Below are 22,050 nucleotides of genomic sequence, written 5' to 3' on the forward strand. Positions count from 1 at the left end.
AGACTCCTTGTAGTTGCACACTTGTGGTTGTACACAGTATTAGGTAAGTCAAATCCTTGTAAATGTCTGTGGCATTTGCTCATATAACTAAATGCATTAATGGATATTACATTGTGGCATCAGCTGGAATACTGCTCATTTAAAACAATTAAGCATTTCACTATCAAATAAAGCTTTCCTTTCTCTTCTGTCTCTGCTTTCCAGAGTTTTCAATAAGCATTGATATTTATTTCTGTAAACTCAAACTTACTCTAAATACGCAGGGAAAAAAAAAAAAATCAGTGCACTGTCAAAGCACCTAATCACTTATGATGGGCAGATCAGGGGTTATTTCGAAAGCTCTCCAAAGGAAAATGTTAATTGAATTGTTGGAAGCCTCAGGATTAGTTAACTTGTTCCCGTAACTGATGGGCAACTGATGCCGGGAGGGGCGCACGGGGAAGCCCCGGCCCGGCCACACCCGCGGGGGAGCGGGGACCGGCGGGAGGGCTGCGGGGCTGCTCGGGAGTACTCGGGGCTGCTCGGGGGTACTCGGGGGTACTCGGGGCTGCTCGGGGCTACTCGGGGGTACTCGGGGATACTCGGGGGTACTCGGGGCTGCTCGGGGGTACTCGGGGCTGCTCGGGGGTACTCGGGGCTGCTCGGGGATACTCGGGGGTACTCGGGGCTGCTCGGGGCTACTCGGGGGTACTCGGGGATACTCGGGGGTACTCGGGGCTGCTAGGGACTTCTCGGGGGTACTTGGGGATGCTCGGGGATACTCGGGGGTACTCGGGGCTGCTCGGGACTTCTCGGGAGTACTCGGGGCTGCTCGGGGGTACTCGGGGCTGCTCGGGGATACTCGGGGGTACTCGGGGCTGCTCGGGGGTACTCGGGCCTGCTCGGGGGTACTCGGGGCTGCTCGGGGCTGCTCGGGGGTACTCGGGGCTGCTCGGGGGTACTCGGGACTGCTCGGGGCTGCTCGGGGGTACTCGGGACTTCTCGGGAGTACTCGGGGCTGCTCGGGGCTGCTCGGGGCTCGGTTCCCGGGCATGGCCGCGCTCGCTGTGGTGCGCTCGGTGCCCGTGCCGTGCGGGGGCTGATCGGTATCTCCCCCTTTCCTCGGGGAGGGGACGCGGACCTCGAGACCCCCAAGCAAGGCTGGGGTCCCTCAAGAGCGGGTGTCCGTGGGGCACCGAGGGGCACTGGGCCGGTGCTTGTGGCGTGTAGGGCGGCACGAGAAGCGCCGCCGAGCCGGGGCTCCGCCGCACCAGAGAGCGGCTCCTCCGGCCAGCCTGTCCCGTGCGCACCTCTGGCTTTTGGGGTGTTTGCTGCTGATGCCCCGCGCAGAAAGACAAAGTTTGACACAAACACTTATCTGGAGGTGTGAGGTGAGCTGACAGGGGGGCTGGCTTGGGTGGGCAAAGGCAACCTTTTGTTGGCCCTGGCTCGCTTTTCAGCCAAAAATGGGAAGGAGATCCTGTGCAGTGCTCACGGAGTATGATTTTGGGGCTGAATCATTCCCAGAGGTGTGTCTGGTTGAACAAGCCGCATTACAGCAACGTTCAAAAGGTCACAAATGCTGTAATTTGGATCTTTAAAAGACGATGCACACTGGAGGAAAGACGTTGGGAAGAGGAGAGTCCCGCGGGGGTTGTGTCCCGCACTCAGGGACCGGAGGGCATCGATTACAGGTGTGCTTACACCTGATTGATTGATTGATTGATTGATTGATTGATTGACTGATTGATTGATTGATTGATTGACTGATTGATTGATTGATTACAGAGAGCAGCCACCTGTACCCGGCTGGCAGGGTGAGAGCTGGGCATCTGCGGCAGGGCTGCTTTCAGCGGCAGGTTGTGGCTCCCCACAGGTAAGTGCTCGCCCATCTGCGGGCTTGAACTCCTGCATCATCCTTTCAAAGCTGTAGCCCAGAAATGTGTGTTTTCCAGTGCTTCAGGCTCCTGGGACTGATGGGTACAGGACAGGGAACACGGGGATGCAAAAGGGATGGCATATGAAAGTGTTTTGCTGAGGATGTTGTGACATGGGAGCTGGTCCTTCATGCGGGAAGCTTTACTGTGGCTGTTGTTACAAGGTAAATGGTTCTTTATGTGGGATCTTTTACTTTCTTTTCAAAAAGTGTTTGAGGGGAGAGCTGATGGGCTCACCAAAAATATCTTTGTCAGGAGCAGCTCTAGCAGTACTTATGCAATTTTTGGCTTTAGGTGTTTGTTTTGAGCTCTGCTTTGACACACTTTTTGCGGTGTGTGCTTGCCATGAAAACTGACTGTGCCCTGAGAATTTGGTGCTTTGCAGTAACGCTTTACTGTTCCTCATGTCCAGCTCCCCCTTCTTTTTTATTCATGCCCTTTCCCCTCTCCGTTTCACTGGTCTGTAGATCTTAAAGCATTTAGCTATGTTCTTTTCTGGCCTCTTGTGGAAAATAAATTGACAACTACATGAAATACTGATGTGTTTTTTTTGGTTCTTTTGTGCCTTGCAATGAGTTACAAAATGTTTTTACATCGCTTATCGCTTTATTGAGGTGGTTGGTGAATAGTGAAGCTGCTGAGCAGCCCCATTGTCCTGTGGTGCTTTTCCATTTTTGTGCCATAGTGAGATGATGATGAAATAATTTAAAACCACGTATCAAATGCCTGTGGTAGCGTTTGTGGGCTCAGGATGCATGTGCAGTGTAGTTCAGCTGTTGCCATACCTCATGTACAATCCTGGTTCAAGCTTCTATTTCAGACATAACCTGATATAACCTGATATCTTTTCTTTTTTTCTTTTTTTTTTTCTAATTTGTAGAATTAACTGTTAATAGAATCATAGAACTCCAGAATGGTTTTGGTTGGAAAGGACCTTAAAGCTCATTTCATTCAATGCCCCTTTCCCCTCATTCCATGACACCTTCCACTAGACCAGTTTGCTCCAAGTCCAGTCCAACCTGGCCTGGAACACCTCCAAGGAAAACAATGTTAGTCTTTTAGGCCACAGCTGGGACGCAGGGCTCAGGTGGCTCATCCAAGGAGAGGCTGCTTAGGTTCAAACCAATGTCACTCTTCATTTCTGAAGTATTGCATTGGATTTTGTACAGCAAAATTTTACATCAAAATTTGTACCACCAAAATAAAATCAAAACAACTGAGCTTCAAGACTCTGCTATTAATTCTTCTAATGTGTTTGGGTAGTTAGAGGTGCAGGAAATGCCAAAACCCAAAGCAATTATACGTTTGTAATGTTAAGTGCAACAAGTCCTCAGTGCAGGATTTTCACATCAGTGCATATGGTCTGAAGCCTTTGTGTCCCAAAAGCCAGAGACCTGCCAAAAGCAGGCCTTCATTGTGTATCCAGCATTGCAATTTGCCATTGGATTTCTCCCTCCAATCTTCTCTCTGGTTCTTGTGCCAAAGGGGATCTGACCTGAGAGCCACACAGCATGTCTGTTGCCTTGATAAATGTAAATGAAACTTGCCAAGTCTGTCAGGAGAGCAAAAACATCCTGGGGTTTGTTTGGCCAAAGATGGAACATGAAGGTATTCATACTAGTAGTGCGTGTGCATGCAGACTGTTTTGGGTCGTGTGATGCCTCAGAAGTCAGGACAAGGCTGGAGGAAGTAGGGAAGCTGCCACAGCTGCAGGTGAGGGCAATACTTGCTGTTTCAAACTGCTTAGTCCAGAACTGGGAGAAATGGAAGAACAAGTTTTCTCTTCCTTTCTGTCCATCACCAGGCAGAATGTTAAGATGTTGCTACAATCAGCTCTTTATTTTGGGTTTTTTTTGGTTGTTTTTTTATTTCTTTAAATATCTTTATTTCTAATTTTTTCTAATCTTTTTTATTTCTAAGTGTTGCAGTGAGGCGCAAGTTTCTGGGTTACATGATTTGTGAGTGACATGTGTCACTCAGAGAGAAAGGTGTACGTGTGTGCCCTTCCTGGTAAATCCAGATGTGATGAGGAAAACCTAAGTGAGGATTTCCAGCCTTGACTTAAGCAGGCCGTGACACAGGCTTCTGGAAAAGCTTAGTGGCCTAACAGTAGGTTTTTTTGTATCAAATTTGGAGGGGGATGTGTTTATATCTGGGGACCACTCAGTTCATTGTACATGAAAGTTGTCTGTCCCTGAAGTAGTGAACCTGAGCAGTTTTTGATAATTCCAAGTTATATGTCTTTAAGATTCTTAATACAATATGAAGTTGGTTTTTTTTTAAAGAGACCTATGTATGTTTGGGTATTTGTGTTTTCTACACAGTGTATCTGTTAGGCTGACAGAAAAGTGGTTTTTCACCTGAAAGTGAGTTGCAATAATCAACATCACACAAGATTTAATCAAACTTCATTTTTTAATATTTTTTTCCTTTACAGATTGTGAATAGTCTGGGGGAAATATTTGGGGATAAATAAATGAAATGTGTTTAAGTATTTCCTTCCTAGAGGGTAGTTTTTTATTTTGTTACAAATCCTCAAGTAAATGAAATCAAAGTCCAGGAAATGGATTTGCCTGTGGCTTCCTGCACTTCATAATCTGCTGCAACAGGTTTCTTTTGGCCAAGATAGCTATTAAGAAAGTGTGAACTATTGCTAAGGTGAGCTAAATATTTACAAATTATAAATGGTTTCAAAAGATTTGAATATTTTTTTCCTTTTGGTGTCATTTTGCCTAAGGCAGAGATGCTCCAATGTCTGCACCTTCTTCAAGCTTCTTTCCACGAAGGTAGCACATGGACACACATCCTCAAAGCACCAAATGTGGGGTGTTGTGTATGAAGGGAAAACCAAAGCAGCTCAAGGGCTGCAGTCTTGTGCAGAGCAATTGTTCTGAGCTGAAATATTTCCCTGGCTGAAGCCAAGGGAAAAGCGCTGACCCCCACAAGGGACAAAGCAGGGTTTTCTGCCTGGGCCCCTCCAAGGTGGTGAGTGGAAGGTGGAGAACGAGGCCTTGGCAGGGCTCAGTCATGGTGAGCATGTGGCTTTCATAAACACACCTGCGGCAACTGAACATCTGCTAAAGCTACCTGCTTAAGAGTTTCTGTTGCTTGACTGCAGAAATCCTGATTTTGTTGGACTGCAGACCTGCTTGAGGCCAGCAGGGCCCTCAGGATTCTGTGTTGAGAGGGTTGGATGGTGTCCCAGCATCCTTGTCATGTGGCAGCTGGCCCCCAGTCAGTCACATCCCTCCGAAGTTGTAGTAGCCACTGTTGCTCAGTTCCTTTGGCACCTATCCACTAGACCTATCCAGAGGCTCCAACTGATAGCTCCAACCCCTCCCAAATCAGGGGGTTTCTGCCCTAAAGCAAGCTGCCAGCCTTCAAGAGCTTTTCTTTTCTCCCTCTCTAAACTGCTGTTGCACTGTGAAGTAGTTTCAAAAGTTCCTCCTGAGAAACTGATTTTCAAATGTCTTTCATCATTATTGTCTGAGTAACAGTGTTGGGAATAAATGCATTGCCTTAGACACCTTAATTATGTGGTTTTTTCGTCTGCCAATTTGTTTTTGTAGCCTCTTCCTTTTTCATCTGCCATCCCCTGAAGTTTTCTTTCATTGCTGCCATGAACTTGCGTGTTCATTGCTATTGTGTTTTTCTAGCTGTTAACTTTGGGCTGATCTCATCGTAAGCCCTTCACAGAGGTACTAAGGCACACTAAAAATCCCACAGCGTTCTTAGTCAGTTTTTTTCCTGGTGACTGTATTTTGGCAATGGTGTAAGGGCATGGAAGATGAGAGGCTGTTTTCCTCATGCATGGGGATGGAAGCACGTGCCCAGAATCAAGGCTCTTTTCTTGTCTCACTTTGGGATGAGTGGTATGTGATTAGAGAATTGCTGTTCAGCTCAATTGTTCTGATCACAGAACTAGTTTATTTTGTATATGTGACCCAAGTCATCAAAAGGAAAGCCCTTGCAAGGCCTGATGTAGATTTAGACATGACACACACCTGTTTTAAGTGGGGAAGATGTGGCCACAGCATCCTGACTGGAACTGTTTTCTGTTTGACGCTGTGACAATTGAAGAGGATACTGATTCTTGTACCATCTGCCTGCTGTTCATGGCATTCCAGTCTCGTGTGCATTAGAGCATCTTTCTCTTGGACTATTTGTCTCTGTTTTTCTTCCCTGCTGTTGTATGTGCAGTTCTGGGTGGATCTACTTGTGGGTGACCAACCTGTACCTGCTCCCTACATCCCTGCAGGACAGCAGGAGAAGCATCAAGCATTTCACTTTGCACTCTGCAGGTTAGCCAGACAGGGCAGACACAGCAAGCTCCTTGTTTTGGGTCACTGCAGGAGTGGAATGGGATACTGGACTTGATTCCTGAGGATCACCCTGCACAGGCTGTTGGCAATAGCAGTACTCCTGCCATCAGGGAGCTGGCACTGGATCTGCTGTGATCTCAGCCTCCTACCTAGCCTCTGAGGTGCCGAAGCAAGACAGAATGGCTGTGGCATCCTTGGGGTGCAGTAAGACAAAATAGGTCTTGTATCACATTTATTTTTACAAATCTGCCATCTGGAAATAATTCAAGTATTTTGAGTTTAAAACTGCCTGAAACCTGTTCTGAAAATTATACTGTGTCTCACCTCTTTAATATACCTACTGCTTTTTATATCTTATGGGTGCAGTCTTGATTGCTTTTCCACAGAAACTGGTAGGCTGTCCTCACCTGAATTACAGAAACACACTTTAGATAGCCAAAGTTTTTTTTTTAAAGAACTCAATGTGGAAACTCCAAGCGTTCTGTGAGCTTTATTGGTTTCGGTCTTTATTGAGCCACATCTTTAAATAATGACGTTGATGCCTTCTATAAACAACATTAAATAGATTTTGCACTCTCTCACGAGATCTTCAAGCCCAAGTTTTCCAGTATCTCTGTCAATACAGCAGCAGAGGTTGCATTAATTGCAGGTTCAAGCTGGCAGTGTCCCGTGAATCTCTTGTTCATTGATCTGTTTGCCATGTTCATTTCATCTGGATCCAAACTTAGATTTTTGGAACAGACGGTGTACCTCAAAACACAAGGCTTGTTTAAACTTTTTTTCTCTATTTTGTAAATACAGAGGGTAGGTAACTTGTCTTCTTGTCGTACTACGGAATGTTATTAAGAAGGTTCCTGCAATATCCCCATTGAAGTTGGAATGTTCAAGAATATCGGTGTGATGGTTCCCAGGGATGAATCTTGTGCTCAACAGTCTGTAGCGTGGTAGCGTAGGACACAGCAGAGCAGGGCCTGAGGGACCAGGACTGTTTTAATGTGGAGCACTTTTAGCTGGGGACAGCTGTGGGACCTGCCTGTGCTAACTCTGTTTTTTCTGAAGGTGTATCAAAGTGTGCTACCGAAATGGCTATTTTCTCCTCTGAAAATTAATGCATGTATGTGTTTTAATCATGTAACCAGATGGACTAAGAATTTTACTTTCCAAGCAACACCTGTAGTAGATTTCTGCTTGGTTTGTGTCTGTGAGATGTGGGATTTGTGCTGGAGAGGTGCTGTTGGGAAGAAAGGATGGAATAAATTCGCTCCAGGGATACGCAGTGAGGAACTGAGTTTCAGGGAAGGGGAATGTTTATAAACTGTATCCGTATTTCCCTGAAACTGGGGCTGGATGGGGGTGCTTGGGTTTGGCCTGGGCCTGTGAGGATGAGCCGTAAACAACCCAACCAAGCTCCTGAACCCTCCATGGATGTTTGAAACACTTCCACAGAAAGGCAAGGCAGTCATGATTCCAGAAGAAAAATTACTGGTAATTGCTTATGGTGAGTGGGAAATTTTCTTTGAAATTATTAATCGGAGAGTTTATTGAAGCAGAGCATTTCTTTTGGCTCTTCTGGTATGTCATTTCCTCGCTGGCTTAAATCAGTTTTGTGTGCTCTTGTCAAGGAAGCAGCATGTTTTCATTTGGGGTGGGATTTGAATGCTTCTGGCTGTTTTACACTGATGTTTTGGTTTTGGGTCAGAGAGAAACAAGGGAAATGACTTTTTATTATCTTGAAATTTTTCAAACCGAAGTGGGACATTCTCTTACCCCTCCCCAAAGCACTGCAGGCACACAGGAGTAGCTCGGTGCTGGCCCAGTTCTCTGAGAAATAACAACATTTGAGGGGTGTCACGATCCGCAAGGCGGGATTCGTGATGTGGTTCTTTTAGTCGGTCTTAGAGTACAGAAGATTATCAGCAAACCAAGGACTTAAACAGCAAAACACACTTTATTGAGTGCTCATCAGCACTAATATGCAATAGAGGGAAAAGAGGAGAAAGCAAAGCATAAGGAAAAGAGAGTAAGGGGATTATAGCTACCAACGTCGGAGTCCACTCAGCCGTCCAACGACGCAGAGTCTTCTGGCCGTTGGGGAGATCTCAAAGGAAGGTAAGTTTGGGGTATAATTTTATAGTCTTTTGCAAAGCGATGGGCACAGGGCCAAAATCAGAGGAGATTGATGATCATTGTGATGAATTCCATTGCGCAGGGGGCAGGTGTAGGGTACAGAGCAAACCACATCTTGTGAGTCTTTGCTCACCAGCAGGAACGAGGGCAGTGTAGCGTGCAACAACCTGCAAACAATCACTTGGCAAACATCCACCTCAGCTAGGCCCAAACCCCTAAACCAAGTCCCTTGTGATATTCAGGGTCTCAGTCTCTGTCCTTGAGATGGTTGTGAGACAGATGAATCTTTGGACCGTCTTTTACAAGGGGTTTAAGTGTTAATAACAGCGCTCTTGTCTCTTGGTTGCAAAGATTCAGTCCTACAGTCCCACTGTGATGAAGAAAAAAAGAGGAACTGGTATTTGTGGAAAACCTTCTGTTATTCCTTGTGCAGACTTTTAATTCTGTTGTCTGATTTACTGTCCAGTATCTTTCTAACAAAACCTGTTAGAAATTTAGATAAAGGATGAGGAGTTGGGTCTGTTCATTACAAAATTTTCCAAAGCCTGAAGGACTGGGGCGGTGACTGCTTTCAGCAAAGTTTATTTATTTAACATGATGTCAGATTTCCCTCAGCCCTGGAAACCTCTGGGATTGTGTTGGAGGTCAGAATTCTGTCTGTGTTTGAGACTGATCCAGGTGAATGTTTACCTGCAGGTGTGGGATTTAGCCCCAGATGCTGAGTTTAAATAGGATCAAGGTGACAGACCCTGCATTTTGTTGCATCAGGAGAGTTTATATCCCCACCCCTGCTGGGATGTGGCAGCGCAGGGAGCAGAATTAAGCCTGCACCTCCCATGGCCATTGCTGGCCTTTGACTCTCTGTTGTGCCTTCAGACCATGGGAGTTTGCTGCTGTCACTGCCACTGCCACCCTGCCTGGGGGCTGAGTCCTTCTGGCAGCCCTTGGCAGCCCCACACACGAGCTCCAGTGATGTCTCTGTGCTGTGTTGGGAGTGTTTGCCGGGAATATGCCCCATCCCTGGGAGTATCCTTTTGTTCCTGGGCGGCCGGACAGAACTTTTGGGCTTGTCAGCTTCAGAAGTTGATTGCAAAAGTCACTGAAAGGAAGGATGACAGCGAGTTTTGTCAGAGTGATGCTGTCAGACCCCACTGGACAGTCTGTGCTTCGTGTCGGAGGTTGTTGTGTATTTGCACTGCAGGGAATGACTGCCCCCTTCCCAATTCAGCCCAGAAGGTCCCAAAGGCTCTTACAGGGAATATTTCTTCTTTACGTTCTTTCATTTGTGCTAACATAATCCCCAAATTGCCATGAGCAATTCCTTAATTTCTCCTGGAGAAAACCACATGGCAGAGGCAGCTTGCAAAGGAGCCCAGAAATGTGTTTGGAGAAGAGAGTGCTGTGAGTGCATTTGCCTGTGCTCTTATTCCAGGAAAAAAAATGCACTATGCCAAGTCTTTTTCAGTTCTTTCACCTAGAAAAGCTCTTCCTGTCATACAGGGAGCAGATGTTTATTTCTTAAGTGCTCGGACTGGACCGGGACCACTCCACAGCTGAGGAAGAGTTTCGCTTTTCATTTTCCCCAAAAGAAGCGGGAAAATCATGGACTTACACGTACAAATAGTTGGAGAGAAACGTGGAAGAAGTCTTGCAACCTGTTGATGATTTATTGTGGTCTGGCATTTGCTCGCTCGATGCCCTAAATCTTCCCTCTGGCCGTGCGGGGGCTGAGCGGGGTCCCGGCGCCGCCGGCTCGGCAGAGACGCACGCGCGGCTCCTTTCGGTGACTCGCCGGTGCCACCTGCTGGCGGAGAGCGGCGCTGCCGGCAGCGCGGGGAACGCCCGCCGGGGCTGCGGGACCGGCCCGGGGCTGCGGGAGCGGCTCGGGGCTGCGGGAGAGGCTCGGGAGCGCCCGGCGGGACCGGCTCGGGGCTGCGGGACCGGCTCGGGAGCGCCCGGCGGGACCGGCCCGGGGCTGCGGGAGAGGCCCGGGGCTGCGGGAGCGGCTCGGGAGCGCCCGGCGGGGCCGGCCCGGGGCTGCGGGACCGGCCCGGGGCTGCGGGAGCGGCTCGGGAGCGGCTCGGGAGCGCCAGGCGCGGCTCCGGCAGCGGCAGCGGCGGGAGAGGGGACAGTGGAGGGGAGGGCGGGAGTTGCTGTGGCTGCAGCGAGGTTGAAGGTGAGCGGAGAGCGGCAGGTCCCGGGAGAAGCCCCGAGGCGGGCGGTGGCGCCGGCGGCGTGCGGCGGGGGCAGCGCCGGGCGAAGGCGGACACGGAGCCGGGGAGGAGCTGCGGAGCCCGGCAGAGCCTTTCCCGGGAAACAAAACCAGCGGCTTCTCCCGCCTCGGCCCCACGGCGAGGGGCAGCGCAGCAGAGCGGAGCAGCATCTGAGCAGGTGGGGCAGTGCTGGGGGCGCAGGGAAGATGCGGCTGGGGCTGGAGGCAGAGCTTGCAGGCTTCTTACATTTAAATGAACGTGGAAAGCAAGGAGAGAGGTGCTATAAAAGCACTGCGGGTGCTCGGGCAGGTGAGACATGACTCAGGGGAGGGAGTCGCTTTCCTGAGCTCCTGGAGTTTCAATTGCCTCTCTCAGGAGCAGTCGTGAGAAATTTCGCGTTTGGAGTTGGGATCCAAAAAGAAGGAACCTGAAACCGCTTTTTGTGATACATCCGTAAGTGAGGCCGTCTGAAGCTCGCTGCTGTAAGCAGCCAGTAGCTCCCCCGGATATTTTAAGTATTGAAAATAGTGACTTGTATTTCCTCTGTGCACAAAGTACTTGGTTGTCCCATGCAGAATTCACTGAGGCTGTGAATTGCAATCCAGAGCATCTTCAGGCTCCCGGTGCTCAGGGGTGGTGGTGCTTGGTGTGCAGAAAACATCCCAGGCTGTCCGCCTCGGGTCTGGATGTGAATTTCCACAGCTCCTCAGAGTGGGAAAAGGCCAGGAGGGTGGTGGGAAGGGCTTTCTCCCAGGCCTGGGCATTGTCAAGACATCTTAACGTTTGTTGTCTTTTTGTTTCCCAGCCTAGGGCTAAGTTGGAGAAAAGGTGGAGAGGATGGTAAGTGGGAATTCCATTTTTAAATCTGCCCTTGAATTGCTGTTTCTCCCGGCAGATCTGTGCTGCCTAAAGTACAAAGGAAGAAGATGTTGGGAGTACCTATTTGTTCACCTGTTGTGCTTGGAAGAGATGTGAAATTCCAGGGAAGCCGCGCTTGCTGGAGTGACTGAAGGGAGAAGCACCTTGTCCATATTTCCCCCACTGGCACCTGGTGTGGTCCTTTCCTCTCTGGCTCCTTGTTTCCCTCTTTGTCTCTGCATCCCTTTGTCCTTGATGTGTGTTCTGCAGTCTGTCTTTTTCTGTGTCCTTCTCCACACCTCACTCATGTGCCTTTTTTATTCCCTTTGGCTCTCTGCTGCTCCCCGTGCCGTGCCGTTGTTTCCCAGTGGATCCTTGTGTCCTGTTCCCTGTGTCTGTTCTTTTTCAATCCCTCTCAATCTTGATGCCCATCCCGGGTTTTTTGTTTGTTTGTTTGTTGCTTTTGGTATCTTTGTTTTGTTGTTGTTATTTTGTTTTTCTATTTCATCCTACAGCCCATTCTTTTGTTCTTTCTTTTCTTCCTGTGTCCTCTCTGCCACCACTCCCTCTTTCTGCCTCTGGCCTGTGCCTGGGGTTTTTGGGGAGGGATTTCTGGCACCTGCCCCCCTTTTCTTGTTGCAGCAGAGCTCCTTTTTGGGAGGGGGTCTAGTCCTAGAAGGGCTTCCAATAAAGCAGGGTGCTGCTGTCCAGGGCAGTTGGAGTTGTTCTGTGCCTTCTTTGGGGGTGAGGAGCAAAGGCTGAGGGGGACGGGGTGGGCACTGGGGGGCTCCCGTGTCCCTTGGGGCACGCCGAGGTCCCCGGCAGAGGGAGGCAGGCGCTGCGCTGGAGGAGCAAGGTGAGCGGGGAATGGGGAGGGCTCGTGCCGGGTACCCTTGCCCAGAGGGGACCCCGAGCTGCCAGGAAATTCCCTGGGAGGGCTGGATGCAGAATCCAAAAACCTGTGGAGCTGTTCTGCTTTTTACGGTAGGCATTGGCAAGGAACAGGAATGGATCTCTCTAAATTCCCTTGGAAAGAAACCCCCTCTCTGTGCACGCCGTCTTTAGGGTTTTGTTATGTCAGGAACGGCTTAGGGTTAAGAAAGTGGCTTTTGTTTTTCCACCTCTTACTTCCCTGTAAAAAGTGAGTGTATAAAACACATCTGTGCATCCATGAGGTACTAAAATGCACCAAGACAAATTTCTGTGCCTAAGTTCCATAGTGACGAGCGCGTTCTGCACTCGGGGTTCACCAGGGCTTTATATTTTTGTCATTCTGACCTGTCAGCTGAATGAATGGGTAGAGTTTCGAAGAGAAAGAAATGCAAATTTCAAAAAGCAGAACATCAGAAAGAGAAATATATAAATATATCCATGTAAAAATCAATATAGGGGAGCTAGGTAGATATATATATAGAGAGAGAGAGAGAGATAAAAAAGAAATAAATACAAGTAATCCAAATCTAGACAAGTAGATTAATAATCAGTATGGAAACTATATGGATAGATGCTAATATAATAAATTTTAATATCTGTTATGCAACATATCTATGTGTATAAATATAGAAGATCAATATGATAGAAATAGATATTAAAAATATTTAAATAAAGGGGAGTTTTGTTTTTTATTGGGTTAGAGGCTTAGAGGCAGGGCTTTTAAATTATTATTATATAAATGAAAATATAGAATCTATAATAAAGAAATAAATATAGGGAGATATATATAGAAATAGAAATAAAAACAAATAAATACAAGTAATATAAAACTAGACAAGTAGATTAATATTCAATATGAAAAATATATGGATAGACGTTAATATATTTTAATATTGATTATGCATTATATCTATGTGTATAAATATAGAAGATCAATATGATAGAAATAGATATTAAAACTATTTAAATCAAGGGTCTTTTTATTTTTTATTTTGTTACAAGCAGGGCTTTAGAATAAATAATATAGAAAGGAAAGTATACACATCTATCCTCCAAAAATGAATATAGGGTGGTACATATATATATATTAATATATATAGCCATAAAAAAGAAATAAATACAAGTTATCCATATCTAGACAAGTAGATTAATATTCAGTATGAAAACTATATGGATAGATGTTTATATAATAAAGTTTAATATCTATTTAATATCTATTATGCTAATAGAATATATTTTAATATCTGTTATGTATTATATCTATTTGTATAAATAAAGAAGTTCAATATGACAGAAATAGATATTAAAAATATTTAAATGAAGGGCCTTTTTGCTTTTTATTTGGTTAGAGGCAGGGCTTGCTAAGTTCCGATGGGGGGTTTTTTTGGGGCGTTCCTTGGAGAAGGGTTTTTGGAAGGGGGTTGCACACGTTCTTTCTTGCCGGGCTTCTTTGCACGTGGGGGGGCGATCCCCGCCCAGCCCCGGGCTGAGCTCTGCGGCAGTGCTGCCACCTTGTGGCCACAGAGCGGTACTGCAGCTGTGCCCCGGCGCGGGCGGGGCCGAGCCGAGCGGAGCCGAACCGAGCCGAGCCGAACCGAACCGAGGCGTGCCGAGCGGAGCCGAGCCGAGCCGAACCGAACCGAGGCGTGCCGTGTCGAGCCGGGACCCCCCCCCGCAGGAGCCGGGTCGGGCTGATTGCCACACTGAAGTTTGCGGCCGGCCGGTAGGACCCCGGCAGAGGCGTCGACTCCAATGCCTGCCGCCGCAGGCGCAGCCGCCGCCCAGCTCCGGAGCCGCTGAGCCCCGCCGCCACCGTCCTCGCCCCGGGAAAGGCGGCGGAAAATCAGCCGGAGTGCTCGGAGTCGGCCGGCTTCGTCGGGTTTTTCGTTCAGGCAAGTAAGGTAGACAGACGCGCTGAGAGCAGCGGGGGCCTCGATCGTGCCACAACAAAGATGGCCGCTCGGCCGGAAGTGGCTTCAGCCACAACAAAGATGGTGGCGAGGAAGGGCGAAAGTGACGTCACGCCCCTCACAAGATGGCTGCCGAGTCGCGGCTGGCTTTGACCTTCCAAGCATGGCGGCCGAAAAGGCGGGAAAATGCAAGGACCCCGGGCGGTGGGTGTTTTACTCGACTGCCTGACAAACACCCCGACGCCGACGCCGCTCCGGCGCAATTTTCCGCGGCTTTTCCGGCCGTGCCGACACGGGCTGTACGCTCAGCGGCGCCGGGGCCGGACGCGAGCCAGCCGGGCGCCGACAGGCAGTGGTGAGGACGCCTCTCTCTGACGGGGTCCTTGCCGCGGCCGCGTTTTTGGGTTTGGCCCTCGCGGCGACCCGTACCTTCCCGCCGCTCCTCTCGATCCGTGCTCTCCCCCCGGCCCGGGGAAATGGAGGAACCCCCCGATGGCTTCGGCTCCCAACGGTCGCTCCCCAGCGCTGGGTCCAGAGCGGCCCGAGGAGGGGATGCTCTGTGTGCCGGAACGGTGAGAGGTGCGGGCGGGTCGGGGGGACTTTATCCACCGAGTATATACCTGGAAGTATAATGATGATCAAAATAGATATTAAAAAATATTGAAGATAAACGGGCTGCTTGGTTTTTATTTAGTTAGAGGCAGGGTTTTTAAATAAATAAGAAAAAAATAAATAAAATATTTCAAGAATGAATATGTAATGGTATAGAGAAATATATATATATATATGTAGGCATAAAAATAAGTAAAAATAAGTAATAGAAATATATACATATATATTGATTTATAATCTATAATATGATTTCTGTACGTATAGATGGTAATATGATATATTTTAGGATATGTTATGTGTTATGTATATCAACAAGGTATATAAATATGATAAAAAATATATATTAAAAGATTTTTAAATACCGTTTAAGATAAAGGGACTGTTTGGTTTTTATTAGGTTTGCTTCGGGGCTTTTAAATAAATACTACAAAAATAAAAACATAGAAATGTATATTAAATATATCAAGATATAGAGATATGTGCAACCAGAAAAGTAAAGAAATAGAAGTAATGCAAATATATACAAACAGGTTTATGTTTAATCTATATATCTACATTATATTTATTTAATAGATGTATTATATATAATATATATATATATTAAAATGTATATAATATATTTAATATATAATAATATATGTATACATGTTAAAATAATATATTTTGATACTTTATATATTGTGTGTTATATATAAATGAATATAGTATATAAATTTAAACACATGTTGTGGAAATAGATGTTAATGTTTTTTTTTTATTATTTTCATTGTTTTGGTAAGTTTCTCAGAGGCAATCCTCCCATTGCAGCTGCTGACAGCACTGAAAACCTGTGTGCTTCGTGGTGTCCATCGCCCAGCTGGCAACGATTCCCTGGTGTTTGGTGCATTAAGTCACACCCAGCTGTGTGGGATGGCAGGTGAGCACATTGCCCGAGCCTTTTAGCTTTTCTGGCTCACACACAACTTCCTTTCCTTTTTTATATGGAAATCAGGGAAGAGGGTAGTGTATATTAGTATATTAGCATTTCTAGCAGATTTTTAACTGCCACTGATGCCCGTTCATCTTTGCAGTGTGGGTTTTCATGCTGACAAATCCTCTGCTTTGCCTTCTGCTCAGAGTCAGGTGGGCCCTTTATTGAACAGATTTATCTGCTACAAGGCTACGCAGAAGGATGGAAAGGAGGAACACAGGGGGGAAAAAAAAATAGATGAAAGGCCATGCATTGATCACCTGATGTACTCCAGAGACAAACATGGCTATTACAGGTAACATGGAGCAGCCCTTCTGGCCTTTTCAGTTGTATTCAGAGAGATGTTTGCCTGCTGTGAATATCTGGGTGCTTGGAGTTCACTCTGATTTTAACAAGCCCATCAATAATAAAACATTGTATTGATAGAGCAAGATCTCATTCTGTAAAGTTGTTGCTCCACAGAAAAGCAGCATAAAGAAGCTAGCTGGATTATTTGTATGATATGTAGCTTTTTTAGGATGTTTTGTTCTTTATATGGTGTTCATTTCAAATACAAGCGTGTGAACTTTGTGTTCCCTTTTAGGGGCTGGTTCTGGGGTAACAAGGAAACACAAGGCCTAAACACCTCTGGCTTGTCTGTCCAAGGATCTGCCTCAATTGTGGCTCCCATCCTTCTGAAGAACTCTTCAGCACAGTGAGTTACCTTCTATAACTATTTATTGTTGTGTTGTTGTTGTGAGACCTCATTGCTGGGTGAGAAGACCAGGGGAAATTAAAGGCTGTATGCCACTGTTACTTCCCTGAATTCTTGTACTCTGTTAAAATCAAAACACAAGGGATTTACACTGTAAGAAACACTTAAATGTAAGTTAAGGTAAAGGTCACAGTGCTAAAACCTAAGAGCAGATAGCCTTGAGCTCCTTTATATTCCTACTCCTGCCTCCAGGGTATCATCAGATATCCCCTAGATCTTGCAGTGGAAGAGATGCTGAACCATCAGCTGTTCCATATTCTACACCACGTGTCTTTTTACCATGCTCCTCTGAGAAGCATCTCTCCCTTCTCTGTTTCTTTGCAGACAAGAAGGGAGAAATTTGGATTGCCTTTGTTCTTTTGCCTGTTCATAAAAAGGCCGCTTGTGGCTGTGTGCAGTGGCAACTGCATCACAGAATCTTAGAGGTGATTATTCGCAGGTTAAGGAAATAATTCCCTTTTTTGTCACTGCTGCGCTGAATTTCATAGGCGTGTGTGTGGCTCGATGCCTAAGATATTTAAAGCAGGTTTTATTCTTACAGGGGTTTTGCACACTAAAGTGTGCGCCCAGGTTTTGTTTCCAGAAGTGAGGTGTAGCGCTGGGTGTTTCATTTGGTGTGTTACTTGTTCTGTTGTGTCAATAACTGCAGTGTCCTCCCTGTGCCTGTGTATTGCAGGGGCAGTCGAGTGCTGGTTATAAAGGTGGTGATAATTAGGAATAAGCTGTTTAAGCTTGGATAAATGTTTAGAAATCATTGCTTTGATATTGCTGTGTAAAACACCGCTCGCTCGCGGTGGGAGAATTCTCCAGGGTCAAGCTGTTCAGGTATGTGCAGTTTATTATATGGGTAAAGAGAGGGGAGAGCTGTGTCCGCCACCAGCCTCGGCGTCCACGTGGTCTGGGGGAGGAGGGAGAGAACGGGGAGAGCAGGAGAGGAGAGGATGGAAAAGGGGAAGGAGGGAGTAAGAGCAACAGAGGGAGAGCGGGGGAAACCAGGGAGGGATAAGAGGGGGGAGACAAGAGAGGGGTAAGAGGGGAAAAACCAAGAGGGTAAGAGTAAGAGAGGGAAAGAGTGGAAGAGGTAAGAGAGGGGGAGAGGGGAGCTGAGAGAGGAGTAAAGGGGTACGAGAGAAGAGCCGAGAGGTACGAGAGAGGTTGAGGTAAGAGAGAAAAGCTAAGAGAGAGGTTAAGAGAGGTTTAAGATAGAAAAGCTAAGAGAGCGAAGTTCTTGTTACAATCCAATCTATCTTTTTCTATAGTGAATATTCTAATTCCCAGTAACCAATCACCACGAGATACACCCACTAAAGATTTTACATACAGTGTTGCATTTGAGGTTCTACAAGCTTTACAAGTTCTTCCCTTGCTTCTTGACCTTTGGGCTTTCTGTCAGGAGAAGGACATTGTTTTATCAGCAGGATTCTCCTTTAGCTGGCTAGGCTATTGTTCTTTGGTCATATAGTAACCAGTACTCTGTATCTTATGACTCAAAGCAGGCTTCCGTTTCTACTTCGATTCTAGCCTTCTTTTTTCAGAATCTTCTGCCAAACCATCACATTCATGAGGTTTCCCTGTTTCACCCTCCCCAACAGGCAGAAAGTTGTGCTGCGCTCTGATAATTCCATACTCAACCTGTTCCTCATTTCTTAAAGGTTCACTTCAGCCTTGAATCAGCAGGTCCCTAGGTTTGGTTTTTTAGGATGCCATTCCTGTTAGATTTTCCCCTGTGAAGACCTGAGTATGTCCAGTTTGACCTCCAGGATAATGAAGGGAGAGGAGCTCCCGTTGATTCAAGAGTGAAGCAAGGCGTCCATTCTTGGCCTGGGGCTGTTTCAAATGGGGAGGGATCAGTGTCCTGACTTCTCTCTCTCAGAGGCAGGGTTCCTGGACGAGGTGACCCAGGACAGCTTCGTGCTGGGCCCGGGCTACGACCGCCCCTAGCAGCTGGAGCCCGCGGTGAGGGAGCCCAAGAGCATCCAGCTGTACCAGCACCTCAGCCTCAAGAGCTGCATCTGGACCTTCGACGCTTATTACGACATGACCGAGTTAATTGATGTCTGTGGGGGCTCTGTCACCGCTGACTTCCAGGTGAGAGGCCCATCCAGAGCTCTCCAGGTATCCCAGATCTCTCTCAGTTCTCAGGCACAGCTCTGCGTTGCGTGGAGCTGCTGCTCTGCCCTGCACAGGTGGAGCGTGGCTTTTCCCCCCCTCTAACCTGGAAGAAAACAGCGCTGTGTGCATTTCTTTCATTTATTTTCCATTTCATTCGTTTTCCATTTATTTTATTCTCTAAATCTTCAGAGTGCCAGGAAAATACCGGGTTTTTTTAATGTAGGGCCATACTGGAAATACAAAACGTTCTCAGCTGGGCTCTCTTTTATAATTTTGGCTGTGTTCTCGGCCAATAGAAATGAGCAGAGGACAGAGCAGAGGCAGCTCAGTCCATGCTCCACAACATGGGATATTTTAGCTCATTCCGTAATTAAGAGACCAAAAGCCAAAAATGTTCCTCTAGAAACGAATGGCTTTCCCTGTTTGGGGTATCTCACTGTCCTCTCCTGGCTGCATTATCCATCTGCAGACCACTCCGTCTCGCCCAAGCTCTTCCATTAAATTCCCAGCCCACATTGCTTGGACCAGCATCATCTCTCTTAATTCCTGCCAGCCTGGAACTTGTTCATGAAGTTTCCTTTTATAGCTCCAATTGTTTGCACAAACCCAGAGGAGCCGCTTGGCCGGAGAAACTGCCCAGTGGAGCATGTGGAGCCTGGCCCCAGCCAGGCTGGAACATCTCCCCGAATTCTCCAGGGCGTACAAAGTACAGCTGCACTCTGCAGATAATAAATGGAGAGCTCTGGGAGGCCTGAGCAAGCAGAATTGCTCATTTTTAATTCACAGCCTTGGAAATCAGGGGGGTTTTGAGGTGAAATTGTGCCCAGAGTTCCTTTGTCCGGTGGTCCCAGGGAGCCTTAGCGCTGCCCCTGGATTACAATGCAGGTTTGTCTGAGGTGCCTGCACGTAAAGAACGTCCAGAGTCACCTCTGACTTCACTGGAAGGTGCATAACCCCCTTTTTGGGGTTTTATTGCCAGGTAAGGGACTCTGCCCAGTCCTTCCTGACAGTCCACGTCCCTCTCTCCGTGTCCTACATCTGTGTGACGGCACCGAGGGGCTGGGCTTCCCTGGAGCACCGCACCGAGATGGAGTTCTCCTTCTTCTACGACACCGTTCTCTGGAGGACAGGTGAGCCTGAGGCACTCCAAGGGCTATGGAAGAAGTGCTTCCTTCATGTTTTCCCCTTAGTTCCTGCACTGCCCCCAGAGTCCTGAGAGAGTGGGGAACTCGGAATATTGCCTTCCTCTGTGCTTGCGGGGGGCTTAGGCAGCCGATGGCTGGCAGAGGGAGCGTGCAGCTGGCTCACTGGAGGGTGATCCCAACTGAACCCTGCCTTGTGGAGGTGTCCCAAACGCTTCTGGGGCTGGCAGAGCCCAGCAGAGGAGAGCGAAGGTGCTGTGTGGGCTCCCAGTGGCGCTGTCCTTGCAGGGATCCAGACGGACAGCGTGCTCTCGGCCCGCCTGCAGATAATCCCCATCTACATCCGCGAGGACGGACGGCTGGTCAGCGAGTTCAGGACGCAGGCCAAGTTCAGAGGTGAGGGCAGTGATCCTGGCAGGGACACAGAGCAGGGTCACACAGAGCTCTGCTCTGACGGCACAGGCAGCGGAACGAGTCCCTGTCCCTGCCGGGAGCCCCTCTGCCCCTGCGAGGTGGGGCCTCTCCGCGCTCTGCCTCCCGTCACCTCCTTGTCCTCCCCCAGCGCTGTTTGTCATGGAGCACCACAGCCTGCCAGAGGTCAGGTCCTCTTTGAGAACTCCAGAGCACCTGGGAGGCATCGAATTTGACCTGCAGCTGCTGTGGAGTGCTCAGACTTTTGATTCTCCCTGCCAGCTCTGGAGAGCAACCAGCTCCTACAACAGGTGAGGGCTGGGGGTGCAGTCCCCTCCAGCAGCTTCCCCCACAGCGCCACGTTCTCCCTGGCACCCCTCCAGCAGCCACGCCAGCAATAGCACGGAATGCTCAGGAGCTTGGTTAGAGCTGGAGCACTGCTGTACTGAGAGAAAAATCAGCTCAGCCTCTTGGAAAGGAATTTTTCCAGCGGTGAAGCCTGTGGATAGACTGATCCCAGAGTCACACTTGTCCCTCGGGGACTGCCGGATGACATTGCTGGGGCAAGGGAGAGGTGCTGCCCTGGGTGAAGAGCTTTGAGCTCTGCTTGGTGGCTGCAGGGTCTCCTGTCTGTTCCCAGGAAGGATTACTCTGGAGAATACACCATGTTCCTGATCCCCTGCACGGTGCAGCCCACGCAGCCGTGGGCAGAGCCTGGAGCCAAGCCCCTGCCCTGCACGGCTCACGCTCCCGAGCGGTAAGAGGGCAGGAGGGCAGGCTCGGCCCCTTTGGGGTGCACACCTGTCCAGACCTCATCTCCCCTTTGTTTCCTTCCTTGTCCCAATTGCAGGTTTTTGATCCTGATCACCTTCCAGCAGACAAGCCGCCCAGTTCCAGTTGTTTACTCCCAGAACGCAAGAGTTTCAGATCTGTAACGACGAGAAGGTTTTTCTAATGGACCCCACCAAATCGGAAAGGTCTCTGGCAGAAATGGATTACAAGGGGGCTTTTTCCAAGGGTAGGATTTACCTCTCCTCTTCTGCTTGTGCCCAGCGTTTCTGCTTTCACAGCTTCCATTCCCTGGAGAGGAAAGGGCAAAACCCACAGGTAGCTTTGCCTCTTCTACAGCAATCATTGACATCTTACAGCCCTGTGAAAGAGCAGCGTGCTCTGGCACCGCGTTTTGTCACTCCCACCCACCGAGCCCTTCCCAAACAACCCAAACCCTTCTGAACACGGACACTTGGCTCTAGCAGCGTTTTCCTGCTTGGGAAATTTCACCTGCCCCTCTTTGTCCCGACCTCCCCAGGGCAGATCCTGTACGGGCACGTGCTCTGGCACCCGGAACAAAACCTCAACGCCGCTTACAAGCTGCAGCTGGAGAAGGTCAACCTGTGCACAGGCAGGGATGGCTACGTGCCCTTCCTCGACCCCACGGGTACCGTCTACAACGAGGGGCCCCGGTACGGCTGCATCCAGCCCAACAAGTACCTGAAACACCGATTCCTCCTCCTGGTGAGTGCTCTGCTCCTGCTTCTTCCCGTTTGGGATTTGCTCTGGCAACCCGCAGGTGGTGGCTGCAAAGGGATAAGGGAGCCCGTGGGGGATGTTTTGTGCTGCTGCTGCTGCTGCTGCTGCTGCTGCAAGCTGTGAACACCAGATCAGTTTTTCCCCACCCTTGGAGTGTGTTCCTGAATCGGTGCCCACGTGTAGGTGTGGAGATGGGGCATTCGGACTAGATCCCTGACACAGGTGTTTGGTGGGGCTCTG

At 48.4% G+C, this 22,050-nt stretch overlaps 1 protein-coding gene across 11 annotated transcripts; it reads left to right on the forward strand.

Annotated features, from left to right (window-relative positions):
- Window positions 1-14,798: 14,798 nt before the first annotated feature.
- LOC131578726 (extracellular matrix organizing protein FRAS1-like) lies at window positions 14,799-21,725 on the forward strand. 11 transcript variants are annotated; one of them, XM_058837809.1, is made up of 10 exons: window positions 14,799-14,858; window positions 15,699-15,807; window positions 16,008-16,156; window positions 16,445-16,555; window positions 18,489-18,703; window positions 19,707-19,857; window positions 20,158-20,265; window positions 20,432-20,591; window positions 20,921-21,037; window positions 21,131-21,225. In XM_058837809.1, exons 5-10 carry the CDS (start codon window positions 18,653-18,655, stop codon window positions 21,213-21,215), a joined length of 672 nt encoding a protein of 223 aa, XP_058693792.1. In that variant the 5' UTR covers window positions 14,799-14,858; window positions 15,699-15,807; window positions 16,008-16,156; window positions 16,445-16,555; window positions 18,489-18,652; the 3' UTR covers window positions 21,216-21,225. The 11 variants fall into 11 exon arrangements, with proteins under 11 accessions (XP_058693792.1, XP_058693793.1, XP_058693794.1 ...); XM_058837810.1 differs by having other exon boundaries at window positions 14,802-14,858; window positions 15,671-15,807; XM_058837811.1 differs by having other exon boundaries at window positions 14,802-14,851.
- Window positions 21,726-22,050: the final 325 nt, after the last annotated feature.

The sequence above is a fragment of the Poecile atricapillus genome, chromosome 4 (genome assembly GCF_030490865.1).
Source record: "Poecile atricapillus isolate bPoeAtr1 chromosome 4, bPoeAtr1.hap1, whole genome shotgun sequence".
NCBI classification, from domain to species: domain Eukaryota; kingdom Metazoa; phylum Chordata; class Aves; order Passeriformes; family Paridae; genus Poecile; species Poecile atricapillus.